We start from the raw sequence: 13,544 nt of genomic DNA, 5'->3' as shown, positions 1-13,544 counted from the left end.
TGTTTTGGAGTTTATAAGCTCTTCAAATTTATTTGGTAAATTTTTTTTCAAACAATTTATAAGTTGTCAAAATAAGTTGTTTTGAAGCTTATAAGCTGTTTTTAAAAAAGTATGGAAGACCCTACTTTTTTAAAAAATATCTTATTTTAATATTTTTTTCTCTAAAACATCCTTATATAATTTCATAAATCCTCATCTTATCCTCCATAAATTTTTATAAGCCTAATATCTTTTTATCTCCGCCGACTTTTCTTCCAACGCTGTGTCATCTTCTCGGCCAATGTCTCTTTCCAATTTTTTCTCCCCCGGTGTAAAAATTCGTCCAAAATCCTCTATTAATAAAAATCTTAAAATCTTCTATTAATAGTATTATACCCTTTTTGATAATTTTATTAATAAAAAATCTTATAATACCACATGCATCAATACATTTAAGTTGATTGTAATAAATTCACCCAAATATTTTAACAATTTATTTTTAAAATAAGATCTAACAACTTATAATCTCTTAAAATAACTTATAAGATATTTAAAATAAGATTTAATAATTTATAATCTCTTAAAACAATTTATAAGATGTATAAATTTATAAGCTATTTTTAATAAGTTTAGTCATACACTTACACACTTCTCTTAAGCAGCTTCCAGGCAGCTTCCAGGTGACGCTTGTCGCCTTCGCCACCGACCGCGCCGTTGCTTCTTCAACCCTTCGTTGTTCCTCTCCGACGACAAGGAGACGTACTTGATTCGTTTACTCTCATATCCTTCCTTTGCTCTCGCGGTTTTAGATTTATGCATTCTTCTTTTTATTTGTCAATTGATCAAATTTTGGTCGCTGTCGTTTTGTTTCCTTTAGGTTAGAAGCAGATATCTTCTCCGGGAGCATCTCTTTGAGTCAAAGGCGGACGCTGGAGCATCCAAGACCTACTCACAGAAGGTAGGAACCACCTGCAAGGTACGTTTTTTATTCCATCAGATCTGTGCTCCTTGGTCGATGATGTTATTGTTTTCTTTTTCTCTATTATTTTCACATCTTAATGGATTGGAGAGCAATGAGTTGCTGTCTGTTTCACATATGATCGACCTAGAACTTCTATAGGTTGGGACCGTTGGGTCTTATTTTGCTCGGTTGATTTCGCAGTTAAATTAACTTGTGGTTCCAAATCCTTTTCTACTAAACTATTTTAGTTATCGTTTACTTAATCAACTCAGAGAGTGTGCATGGGCATATAATCTTACTTTTATTGGTGACAAAAACTTCAATACAGGCGTTTGAATTAGTAATAGCTGACGAAAACCTCATGTTTTTATATTCTATCTTTGAAGATTAAATTATATCACAGTGCTTATACAAGGAACAATGATTTTGCTGGTTTTGATGTACCTTTTAATAAAGTTAAATTATCTTGGTCTTTGAATGGATTATAACCTCCATTCAAACTCTCATTCATTAGAAGCAACCACCATGAGGTCTGGGGACGGACAGTTGACGAGTGCATGGTGTTGATGCTATCATGAGATCTAAGGATTAAATCCCGGCTAGTAGCCAAGTGTATGCCCTCCCCCATGCGCTATTCAACTGCTAGTAGTCACCCATAATTTAACTCTTCCGTGTTGGTCTGAGGACGGACTGACGAAGGCGTTGGAAGTAAGCGAATCGTTTTTACCACCCTTCATTAGATGCAACCACTATATCTGTCAATTCTAATGGAGTTATCATTAAAATTTTAGTTTGATCTTTGATGCGAATATAAGGAAATTATATAGAATAAGTTAATTCTTGAAGGCTTAACATAGAAATTGAGAGGTTAGAAAAGAAGAGCTAAGCAGGGTATTTATATAACATAAAACAAAAATTTTGTTGTTTGAGAAGATTGACTGGCAGTAAATAATGAGATTATGGATTATTATTCTTTAGAGAGAGACGTGTTTTAATGGTCATTGTTAGAGAGAACTTACTTTCATCTCCATCTGTCAACTGCTTGATTATAGTCCTCTTTTGCTGCCAATCACACCACGATTTTTCTATTTTATGCATCCACGCAGAGCTATTTGAACATCAAATGTTACCTAAGGAAGTATGTTGATCTTCTACAAACTAGTTCTTGGCTGCACATCTACACAAACTTTGATTATCCCAGATATAAGACGATCATAACTTTGAATATTGCAGTCATTAGTGAAGAATCATGAGAAGTTCATCTATCCTATAGTTACTAGATCAAGTATCTTCTTAATTTGGTGTTGTAAGTCAATTCATTTAGAAGGTTTATGAATCTTGCAATATACTAGAAAATCTCCAACAAAAGGCTTGATCTGTTTTCTTGTTGATTATGTTAGAACTGCTATTAATAGAAGGTTTAATTTATGATTCTGCACTTATGTTGTTGGCATTCTAGTGATATGGAAGAGCAAGAAATAAAGTTCTGTAGCTTGTTCTAGGAATATAGAGCTATAATTTACACACTGTGAAAGGTGATATAAATCAAATCTTTCCTTGATGATCTCAAGTTAAAATAAATATGTATTGCGACAATCAATGACCATTTACATTACAAGTAATCCAATGATAGATGAACACATTAAACATATTGTTGTAGCAGCTACTCTATCTGACATGTCACTGCTTCCAAAATAGTGGAACATGTCATATGCCTTAACCAAATTACTTACACATAGTTCAACAAACTGCTATAGATATTTATGCTCCAATTTGGCAGTAATTGCTAAATGCAATGAGTTTAATCCTACATAGTTATTTAATAATATATTCCCAACCTTATTAGCTGTTTAGCATATTAATTTGGTAGTTGGATTAATTTTCCTCCGAAACCATTCAAAAACGATGCACTTAACAAACTGACTTATGGAACGTACTGTGCTCCAACATGTCATTATTCTGAGCAACTATTGCTGCAGTAGGATAATATCTAGGGGGATTATAAAAAGGCTATCTCGTTTAGATTTAAAGGTTTTGCCTAGGGGGATTCAAAAGGCTATCTCGTTTAGCTTTTCAAAGTTTTGCTCATGATCTAAAACAAAGGTAATTATGTTATCATATCTCATTCCCAGATTATATGAAAATGATAAATCAAGTAACAATGAATTTAAAACGACAGCCCATGAAAATTTCCCGCCCTCGGGAGCCAAATAGTCGTAGTTGATTTGGTATAACCATCACTCATGACTTCATGACGATAGGCATTGTTGGCCCAGGTACGGATTGGCAGGGGCACTAAGGGTGAGCGAATCGCTTTTTGCCACCATGATGATAGGCATACTCTATCATGACCCGTGTAAACTCACCTCACCTCACCTGCCACTTACCTTCTCAATCACCGTGATTTACCTCCTCCGTGTTGGTCCTAGAACGGGCTGGAGGCGAGCGTTGCCACATCATGATATGTATACTCTATCATGACTTTCTTTTCATAAACAAATATTCATCTGAAGCAGTCAGCAAAATGAGTTTAGTTAATTTTTAGCTTAGTTTTATAATGGTAGTGTTTTAGTTCGTCTGAGGTTAATCTATGCAGTTGATAAAGAATCTTGTTCTATAAAACTTACTATTATAAACTCCACAGTCAGAGAAAATAACATATTTGTTATAATGGGCAAGAGATCAATTTCCAGCAGGAATATGTCCTTAGAAAAAAATCTCTTCCACCTCCTAGTTAATTTGATGATTGACTATAAGTTGATCTCATGATTTAGCTCCCTTCACATAATCTAACAATAGACTATGAGTGATATCTGGGTTCAACAAAATCACCTAAAGCTAGAATAGAAACAACAATTGAGCTTTTTCACAACTGAGATTCCTCAACAACTTCCTCATTTCCTTCCACATAAATTACTCCAATCTTGTATATTTCGCAAGCACTTCATCTTTTTCCATAGGCATGCGCTTAAGAATTGTTGGCTCATCTACTAATCTCTTATTGATGCCACATAAACATTTGTTAGGAGATATGACCTTTAGGGTCCGTTTGGTTCAAGTTATCATGTATAGCCCTGGAATCACATAACCAAGGTTATGGGGAATAAAACATAACCAAATGTTGTTTGGTTCAATCTAGGTAATGCAACAAAAACTTGTTTGTTTGAAGGTTTTAATGAATAACCTAGTTTAATATTTTACTATATTATCCTCAATTACAAAACCAACTATACATAATAATAATAATAGTAATAATAATAATATTATTATTATTATTATTTAAACTCTACTATATTTTATTATATTTTCACATTTTTTTATTTTTATATATATTCATTATTTTGTTTGTTTTTTTGATGTTTTTTATTTTTTCATTTTTTTATTTTTTAAAGTTTTTTTTACTTTTTTTAATAATTTTTTTATTATTTTTAATTACTTTTTAGGTTTTTTTTTAATTTTTTATGTTTTTTACATTTTTCCTTTTTTTAAATTTTTAACATTTTTTTATTATTTTTTACTTTTTTTAAATTTTTAGATTTTTTACGTTTTTTCTATTTTTTTATGTTTTTTTCTATTTTTAAATTTTTTTATGTTTTTAAAAAAATTTTAAAAAGTTTTTTCACAATTTTTTATTTTTTATTATTTTTAATGGTTCTTTATTTTTTTACGTTTTTAAAATTTTAATTTTATTTTTTATATTTTTCATTTTTTTTCTTTACATTTTTCTTCTTTTTTTTCACATTTTTCTCTTATCTGAGAGTATTTTGGGTAAAAAAAATTTGTTAACTCCGAAATCAAGAAAAATCTCAGTTTTTCGAAGTTTTTCAATTCCTGGTTGCATGTCCCTTTTGCTGACATGTCGGGCATGGAACATTATTCGGGAATCATCGATTACCTAAACCAAATAGGATTTTTGTTGATAACCTTGAGTGGATAACCAAAGTTATCAAGAATAACTCCTAACCAAACACATCCTTAGTGTTTTAGTATTTTGTGAAATTATCATTGCAAACTGAACATGATCACACAACGAAATTTATCTTCTTTTTTCTGAAGTAGCTATAAATTGTTCTAGTAATGTTATAGAGCTTTTCTTTAAGTAACAGCACTTCATGTTTTTCCATTGGCACGGGCTTAATAACCGTTGGCTCGTCTATAAACTCTATATTGATGCCATAAATGCTTCTTAGCTATGACCTTGAATGTTTTAGAATTTTGCTAAATTAATATTGCTCATTGAAAACGATTACAATAATCAAATTCATGACTGTATCTTGTTCTTCAACTAAAAATTGTTTTTATTTTTTTTCGTGTGCTTTTTTGTTTACTTGTTCGCACTTGAGGCCGTTTCCTAATTACTCTCCAAAATTCCTCATTATTGAAGGAAACAACAAAGTAACTCTTGAGTTCATGGGGGAGGATAATATAATCCACTTTGGTGGCTGCCACTGCAAGCGTGTTAGATGGCAGGTTGAAGCACCATCTAGTGTGGTAGCATGGAGCTGCAATTGCTCCAACTGTTCCATGAGAGCAAACACCAACTTCGTAGTGCCATCATCCAAATTCAAGCTCGCAGCCGATTCCGAGCAATTCCTGACAACTTATTCCTTCGGCACTCATACTGCCAAGCATACCTTCTGCAAGCTATGCGGCATAACTTCCTTCTACTTCCCAAGATCAAATCCTGATGGCGTTGCAGTAACCGTTAGCTGTGTCGATCCTGGTACCATCAAACATATCGAAACCAGGTACTATGATGGCAAAAACTGGGAGAGCTCCTACGAGCAAAGCTCCATATCATCATTTTCAAAAGCAGATAACAGTTAGTTTAAGCTGTCTTTGCTTAAATGGTAATAAACAGAACAATGTTCTTTGTGTGATCCCATTCCAGGCTATGTGATGATGTTAAGCAGTATCGTATGTCAATCAGCAGAGGTTTAAAGCAATAAAGTATTTTAATCTTGGACAAAAATCGAGGAATTCAAACAAAAGAGGAATTAGAAGATAAAAGGTTCAATACAATAGTTATAAATTTCACAACAATTGGCAACCTAATGAAGTCAAGCTTTACCATCTAAATTGTGAATTAGTTTGAGCAAACAAACAAGCAATCTTCCTTGAGACCTACCAAACTAAGAACTTGGCAAACTACACAAGAACAAAATGGAGGAGCAACACAGCTGTCTGCTGGCATCTACCTCGTGTCTGTCTTTGCAAACTGAGAATAGATATAAAATCATACTAGATCTAATGGTTTAGCTCAGAGAGGATTAGTTCACCGTCGGAGTGGGTGGTTCTAAATCCGTCTTTTTGGGAGGTCGCCCTCGTCGTTTCGGGCTTGACGCCGCCGTCGATGTTCCCTCTAGTATAAATGCCGGAACGTCGTGCTTCTTTGGGCGGCCTAGTTTCTTGCTCCCGGTTTCATTTGGCTTCTTGGTGGTGCTTCCAGGTGGGCGGCCGGGCTTCCGCTTGGCATCAACCGGAGCATCGCCTGTTGCTGAAGCTTTGGCTGGCTCCGCCAGGGAATCTCGGGATTGAATTTTGTCAGAGGAGAATTTCTGTGGCCGTCCCCGCTTCCTCTTCCCACTGGGAGAAGCTCCGGCTACGGGAGCATTTGGCAGTGCGAAAGGATTCAGATTTGCTTGGGGTTGAGCTGCCTCCGATGATGATTTCGGCGGCCGACCAGGCTTCTTCTTCTCCTTTGATGAAGTAGCAGCCGCCGATGCAAATGACGATCCAAAAAGTGTAAGCTTTTCACCGGACAGAGCTGCTTCCGTAGATGTTTTAGGTGGTCGACCCCTCTTTCTCTTCTCGCCGGAACTAGTTGTGGCAAGTGACGATTTTGGCAGCGTCGAACGTACTGGAGCTGCCATAGGATCACCTTTCCTTGGCCTTCCAGGCTTCCTTTTGGGAGTCACGCCCGCATCGGCATCTTTTCGGGGCCGCCCGGGCTTCCTTTTGGGGACGGCAGCACCAGAATCCGATTTAGCATCTTCACCATTGCTCTTCCTGGGCCGACCGGGCTTCCGCTTTTTTCCCTCCACAGCAAGCGCGACCTTGCGAGGGCGACCCGGCCTCCGTTTCTCCCCATTCGGCGGGATCTCGCCGTCCAAGGCATCGGTGAGCTTGTAGGAGTGCCGGACCATGAAAAGGACGCCACGCTTCTTGAGGCGGCGGAGGTGGCGCTTCAGAATGGCGCTGTGCTTCAAGGGTAGGTCGGCATAGGTGCCGCGGATGAACTTGCTGATAGCCTGGGCGCTGGATCCGCGCTTATCCTTGATCGCCTTCACGGCGGCCACTATCATCTACCCGACAAGAAAGGAAAAATAATAACGTCAGATCTGATTCGCCATTAGGGAAAGAAGAAAAAAACAATAAAGAAAGCAAGCAAGAATAGAACTTTAAGCGCTCCACCTCTTTGTAAGGAGGGTGCTGGCGAGTACGGCCGGCGGCGGCCGGCGGAGTGGCGGAGGCCACCACCATTTGAACGGATCAGCGAAGATGCGAAGAGGCGCAGAGAAGATGCGCTGTGGACCTTTCAGTACGCCTTTACTATTTTGACTTTTTTAATGGACTCTTTATCCTAAAGGATAAGAAAATATGAACGGCAGAGATGAAAAGGATCCGACGGTGGAAATATGAGTAGAGTTGGATTACATTGCTTCACGTGGATCAGTGAGCTGGAAATATTTTTTTTTAAAAAAAATAAACAAGTAGTAACTTTATTAATAATAAAAAACAAATGTCTAAGTTAAGTTGGAAACAACAATTTTAAACATTGAACTACCATACAATTTTATATAAAATAGAAAGAATTTATTGTAAACTAATTAACGCTTAGAAGATGAGTGTTTACTGGACCGAACACGTGAACGATGACTCGAGGCAGCACGGCGAACCAATAAAATATTTGGGATCAATTTTCATTAAGAGTATTTATCCAGTATGACGAAGGGTATCCATAATAGTTGAAAGTTGAAACTCTTAAAACGCTCCTTCGTCACTGTATCTATCTGTTAAGTTAAAAATAAAAAATTTTACACGTCTCTATTATTAAAAAAATCTCTAAATAATTTTTGAATGGATCTTGTATTATTCGTTATATATATTTTCATCTCGCAGAATATAATAAGCAAATCCAGAAGATCACGTAACGATCAAAGTTAGAAAATTAAATAAAAGTATTTCACATCTAATTTTGTTGATTGTCAAGTTTCAAAGTTTTCAAGTCCTGCTTATGCAATCCTAAAATAAGATGCTCAAATAAGATCGACCGGCTATAAACTCAATCGAATATAAGAATTCTAGAATTTTACTTGAAAACTAAAGAAATAATACACTCGGTCAGTAAATAACCAATCGGGTCCAAAGGAACTCAGTCGAATGAAAGACCGTCCAAACCTTAAGTTTCTAAAAACTCTTTATACTCACACGGCTACGTGAAAAGTTGGTTGGGCTCGAGGAATTTAAGGCTTTCTATGAGCACTCAATCGAGCAAAGGCTGGCTAGACTTAACACCTGACCGGGTTTAGCGCCCTTAGCCTCATAAAGTCATCAATATACGCTCGGGTAGGGAAAGGTCGGTTGGGCAAAAGACCGGATGAGCTTAGCTCCTTTAGCTTCGTAAAGCTCTTAAAATATGATCGGTCCGGTAAAGGTTGAACGAATATATGACTTTTATATGCGCCCGACCGAGCAAAGGCCAATCGAGCTTAGCACTCTTAGCCTTATGAAGTTCTCAATATACGCTCGGGCGGGGAAAGACCGATCAAGCTTAAAGGCACCTATCCTCTAGAGGCTTCACATGAATGGCCAGCCAGGCAAAGGTTGGCCGGATTTAAGGTTACCTGATATCATATTATCTTTTAAATGCTGCTTTAATATACAATTAATCATATGATTTCTTAAATGGATTCTTTGAATATTTTGGGCACCATATCAATCTCTAAATAGATTTTTATAGTGTTTAGTATACGACCAAGCAGATTAATACAAAGGTAGGCATAAATAAGGTCAGCCTCGAAAACCGGCCGAGATATACTTAGCAAACAACTTCCGACAACATTATAACAGCTTACTAGAATTTGTCGGGGAATATTTCTTTGAAGCTCTCTTCGAAGGTTATTATATCTCTCATAAGCTAGCTAATCACGACAGCATATTATTTTAACTATCTCAATAATGACGTGGAGTATAAAATACAAAAGAGGTATATCAATAGATAGATTAAAGATTCCTCGTATAATTTTTTTGCACTATTCCGATTTTTATCACCTAACAAAGTTTGACAACTTGTGTCACCTCATGATTACAGAGGTTATGAGAGGTGATATATAAAGGAGGGTCCTCTTCGTTGGCAAGGTATGCAATTAGCATCATCTGAGCTTTATTCTCGCGCGAGCACTTTCTCTATTGTTTTTGATTCCTCCGTCTCGTGTCATACTGACTTGAGCGTCGGAGGTAGGGGTGATCATGGATCGGGTTGGTTCGGTTATAGGGGTAAAAAACTATCCGGCCCTACTAGATCAGATAATGCAAAATCAGGACCTACATCCGGCCCTATATCTGGCGGTTCTTATGTTTCAGATATCCGACGGGTTGTCAGTTATTTGGATATCCGACCCTATATCCAATGAAATATAAAATATAAATATAAATATAACAAAAAAAATAAAATTGTTTAAAATGATAATAGACATTACTCATTACACGTTATAGCAGCTAATCGAAAATAACTATTACAACATGTAGCAGCTTATCGGCAGTATTACTACAATGTGTAATAGCTTATCAACATTAGTTGCTACAAGTAGGGGTGATCGGATCGGGTTGGTTCGGTTATTGGGATAAAAAACTATCCGGCCCTACTAGATCAGATAATGCAATATTAGGACCCTACATCCGACCCTATATCCGGCGGATTATTTTTTTTCGGTTCGGTTCAAGTCGGTATAAGCGGGTTGGTCGGTTTGGCGGATTGACTGCTCACCCCTAGTCGGAGGGCCTTGCCAGAGACTCCTTCCCTAATTTTTTGTCATTAACGTCTTGTTGGATCGTTGGATTGTGCACAAGGTCGGAGGAAAGCTTCTTTCGGATGAGAAAAATTTTCTGTCAGTCAACGAATCAACCATCGAAGTCAGCGCGCCATCTAGATAGGATCATCCTTCATATTTTATATTATATATAATTAAATTTTTCTAAAATTTAAATTCTCAAAATACTAATTTAAAATAACATTAACAATTTTCTCATCTCTTAATTTTTTTAAAAATATTTTATTATTTTAATTTTTAAATAGAAATGAAAAAATATTTAATTAAAAAAAAACGGCTTCGTGAACTTAGGACATTCATAGTGAAAACACTTTCGAAGCTCCTATTATGACATGGCAACGATGGAATGAGCTCTGTCCCATAGTAAATTTTAATGAAGGAGCCACTTCATGTTTACATAACCGCTCCTTCGTTCTTTTTTTTTAATATTAATTTTGTTTTTCAATTTCTATTTTAAAAAATAAAAATAATAACGACTCATATGAAGGATTTATTAAGAGGTTTGTTTTTTTTTTATAGTGAAGATATATATAAGATTTTTTATTTTTAATATGAACAAAATCTTAAACTTTTTTCCCCCCTAAAATCATTAGATTTGCCTGTAAACAGTAGCATTTGAAGCTGTGACTTGATTTAATTATCCGATGTGTTTCAAATCATACGCTGCTCAGAGTTACTTTTAATTCTCTCGTGAGATATTAAAAGGTGGACTGTAATTTTTCGTTTTGGTTAAATATGTTGAAAATTAAGTTTTCGTAATTAATAACTTGAATAAAAACGTGAATGAACTATTTTTGCAAATAGACTGTCATAAATTAATTTTTAAAGTGAATAATAAATAATATCTAAGATTATTTAATGAACGGGTAATTTAATATAATTAGATAAAAGGCTTACACTCGAGCTGGATTTATCAACGTGAATACTAACACTAATAGGTACGGATGTTAATTCATATGAAATCTTTAAGAGGTGAAAAATAGAGCGTCAGTTTGGATGTGGATTGGACCGTCGGATTGATTCTGTCAAATAATTTGTTGAATTGAAATTTTATAGAACCATTTAAAAGTGGGTTCAGGCAAGCCGACCTTATGGATTTGTGTAGATTATCCTCCTAATTCATAATCAGTCTTGATTAGATTTGATGGGAGATTTTTCAACCAATTAGAATAGTAGGTCGGCCTATCCTATCTTATCATATGATAGATTTTTTGATGGATTGGTTGGTCTGGCCACGGGTTAACTCATCTGGTTGTGAAAGCATATATTCTTGTAGTGTAGTGAAAAAGTTGATTAAAAAAAAAGATGATATTTATGGTAGTAAAAGATAATTATACTTATTTCAAATGTTCTTCATAGTTTATTCTCAAGTTATGTAATGAAAGATAAATCATAAGATCGATTTATAGCCACCACTAAATGAATAAAGAATGAGAGAAGTTTATTTTTTCCAAAAATATATGCCCATCAAAACTTAACCCTTACTGTATTATAGCATTATATTATTAAAAAAAAATGCATTTCATAGATGAGATTACTATGAGAAAGATGCATCCAATGCATCTAAAAGTATAAAATAATTTCATGGTGATCCCGTCCGAAGGCTGAGTCGGACGGAGGCTGATCGCGGTGACCTGGTTGTTGACGGAAAGTCGTAGGTGATTCGGCTCCCACGGGTGGCTGACGCTGCTGCAGGACCTTGCGCACACTCAGACAATCCCCCCTTCACGTTAGAGACCAAAACCCAGGGAAAAAGTCCCCGGATCAGGCCCTCCGACGCTCAAGTCAGGTCCCTTTTTCCCCAGAAGAAACAGAGAGAGTCGAAAATGAAAAGTTGTGAAAGGAAAAATAATGACGAGAGTGCGCGTACCCGCGTACGAGGATTCTCCTCCTTTTTATGCACCCGCCTTGCTTCCATAACCTGCCAACCTGTCAGAAAACGTTAGACGCTGGGCTTTGTCGTATATCCCCGACACCTGTCGTGCTGCTATTGGTCCTGGAGGCATCTTCTTGTTTAGGAACCTTCGCCTTTACACAGGGGTTTTGTCTCGTAGTGAAGGACATCTGTCAGGCTATCATTGGTTATGAGAGCATCCTCTCGCTTAGGAACCTCCGCCTCCGCACATCTCCCTGATATGCAATGATTACTCTTGACGAACAGTTGTGATCCTCCGACTCCTGCACAGCTTAGCTCGTCCTATTTATCGCGGTCTGCATCTACCTCACACCCCTCGACCAGCTCTCGCCTCTATGCGTTACTCGTTAATCGGGCTAACCCTGAACAGCCCTGTCGATCACGGTCTGTATTCTGTACCCTGTATTTGTCGACCCTCGACTGTAAGCCTGTAGATCGGGCTGTCTTCACACAGCCCTGTCGCTTCCGACCTGTGACTGGTGACTTGCACTTCCGGATCTTCGAGTCGCAGACCTACATACCGAGCCGTCTCTACACAGCCCTGCCGCTTCTGACCTTTGATTTGTGGCTTGCACTTCCGGGCCTTCAAATCACAGACCTGCATACCGAGCCGTCTCTACACAGCCCTGCCGCTTTCGACCTTTGATTTGTGGCTTGTCCCTCGACCATAGGCCTGCAGTTTGAGCTGCCTCTGCCCAGCTTTGCCGATCCCGACCTGTACCCCAGGTTCCGCTTGCCGACTTCCTTTGTTTTCCCGGGGCCTCGCCTGCTTGAACAACCAGTCTGCCTGACCTCTGCCTATTCCATAGGCTAGCCTTTTGACTGCCTAGTCAGCTTGACTATTGACCGCCACGTCCTCTTGACTTTTGACCGCTATATGGCCGTGACCTTTCTCACCCTTTCCTCTTGGACCCTCCAATGCTAACCGTATCACAAGCCTCCCTCACAAGTCTAGTCGAAGGAGGACGAAAGTCTGACTGACTAGACCTCAGCACATCTTTAAAATCTCAGCATATCTTTGTGACTCAGCCTATCTCTGTGTCCCTGCCTCAGCATATCTCTGCGCGTTTTGCCTCCTGCCTCACGCATCAACCTTTGTGTCGCGTCGTCTGGGATACCATGCCTCCTTAATTGCTTTGCCAGTCGCTTGGGGTACCGTGCCCACGTAGTTGCTTTGACTTGGTCACTCGCCTTCTTTATAAAGAGCCTCACGATCACTCCTTTATCCCATCCTTCCTCTTTCCTGCTCTCCTACTTTCTTTTGCTAACCCACGTTCTGCCAGCTTCCTCCCCCCGAGATGCATTCTCCTTCCTCTGACTAAGTTGATCAACCGCCCTCCCAAATGCTGATAAATCAACTCACCTCGCTGCTTGTCGCGAGAGAACGCGAACTGGAGCGTGTGTCCCAGGATTGCGCTCGCCAGACGGCTGCCCTGAATTCCATGGAAGCTCAGTATCGCGTCGCGAAGTCTTGCGTGCATTCTGAGAAGGCGAGGAAAGAGGAATGTCAGGCTAGCCTGCAGCGCCAACTCAGCCTTCAGGAACGCTTGAAACAAGAGCATGAAGCGGAGCTGTCTCTCCTCCGTGCGTATCTTGACGACAAGCAAGACACGATCGCCCGACAACAAACAGTCAT

General features: G+C 38.1%; 1 protein-coding gene and 1 long non-coding RNA gene across 2 annotated transcripts; one reads left to right on the top strand and one right to left on the bottom strand.

Annotated features, from left to right (window-relative positions):
- Window positions 1-613: 613 nt before the first annotated feature.
- Window positions 614-5,911, top strand: LOC121971146. Its single transcript, XR_006109071.1, has 3 exons — window positions 614-738; window positions 857-955; window positions 5,325-5,911. It is a non-coding gene; the product is annotated as an uncharacterized LOC121971146 (long non-coding RNA).
- Window positions 5,912-5,920: 9 nt separating this feature from the next.
- Window positions 5,921-7,509, bottom strand: LOC121971145 (histone H1-like). Its single transcript, XM_042522280.1, has 2 exons — window positions 7,355-7,509; window positions 5,921-7,245 (listed from the first exon to the last, which is right to left on the bottom strand). The coding sequence occupies exons 1-2, from the start codon at window positions 7,421-7,423 to the stop codon at window positions 6,211-6,213; spliced, it is 1,104 nt and encodes a 367-aa protein (XP_042378214.1). The 5' UTR covers window positions 7,424-7,509; the 3' UTR covers window positions 5,921-6,210.
- Window positions 7,510-13,544: the final 6,035 nt, after the last annotated feature.

Source organism: Zingiber officinale, chromosome 4A (assembly GCF_018446385.1).
Source record: "Zingiber officinale cultivar Zhangliang chromosome 4A, Zo_v1.1, whole genome shotgun sequence".
NCBI classification, from domain to species: domain Eukaryota; kingdom Viridiplantae; phylum Streptophyta; class Magnoliopsida; order Zingiberales; family Zingiberaceae; genus Zingiber; species Zingiber officinale.
The sequence above is the reverse complement of the archived record's forward strand: the minus strand, read 5'-3'. Positions and strand labels throughout refer to the sequence as shown.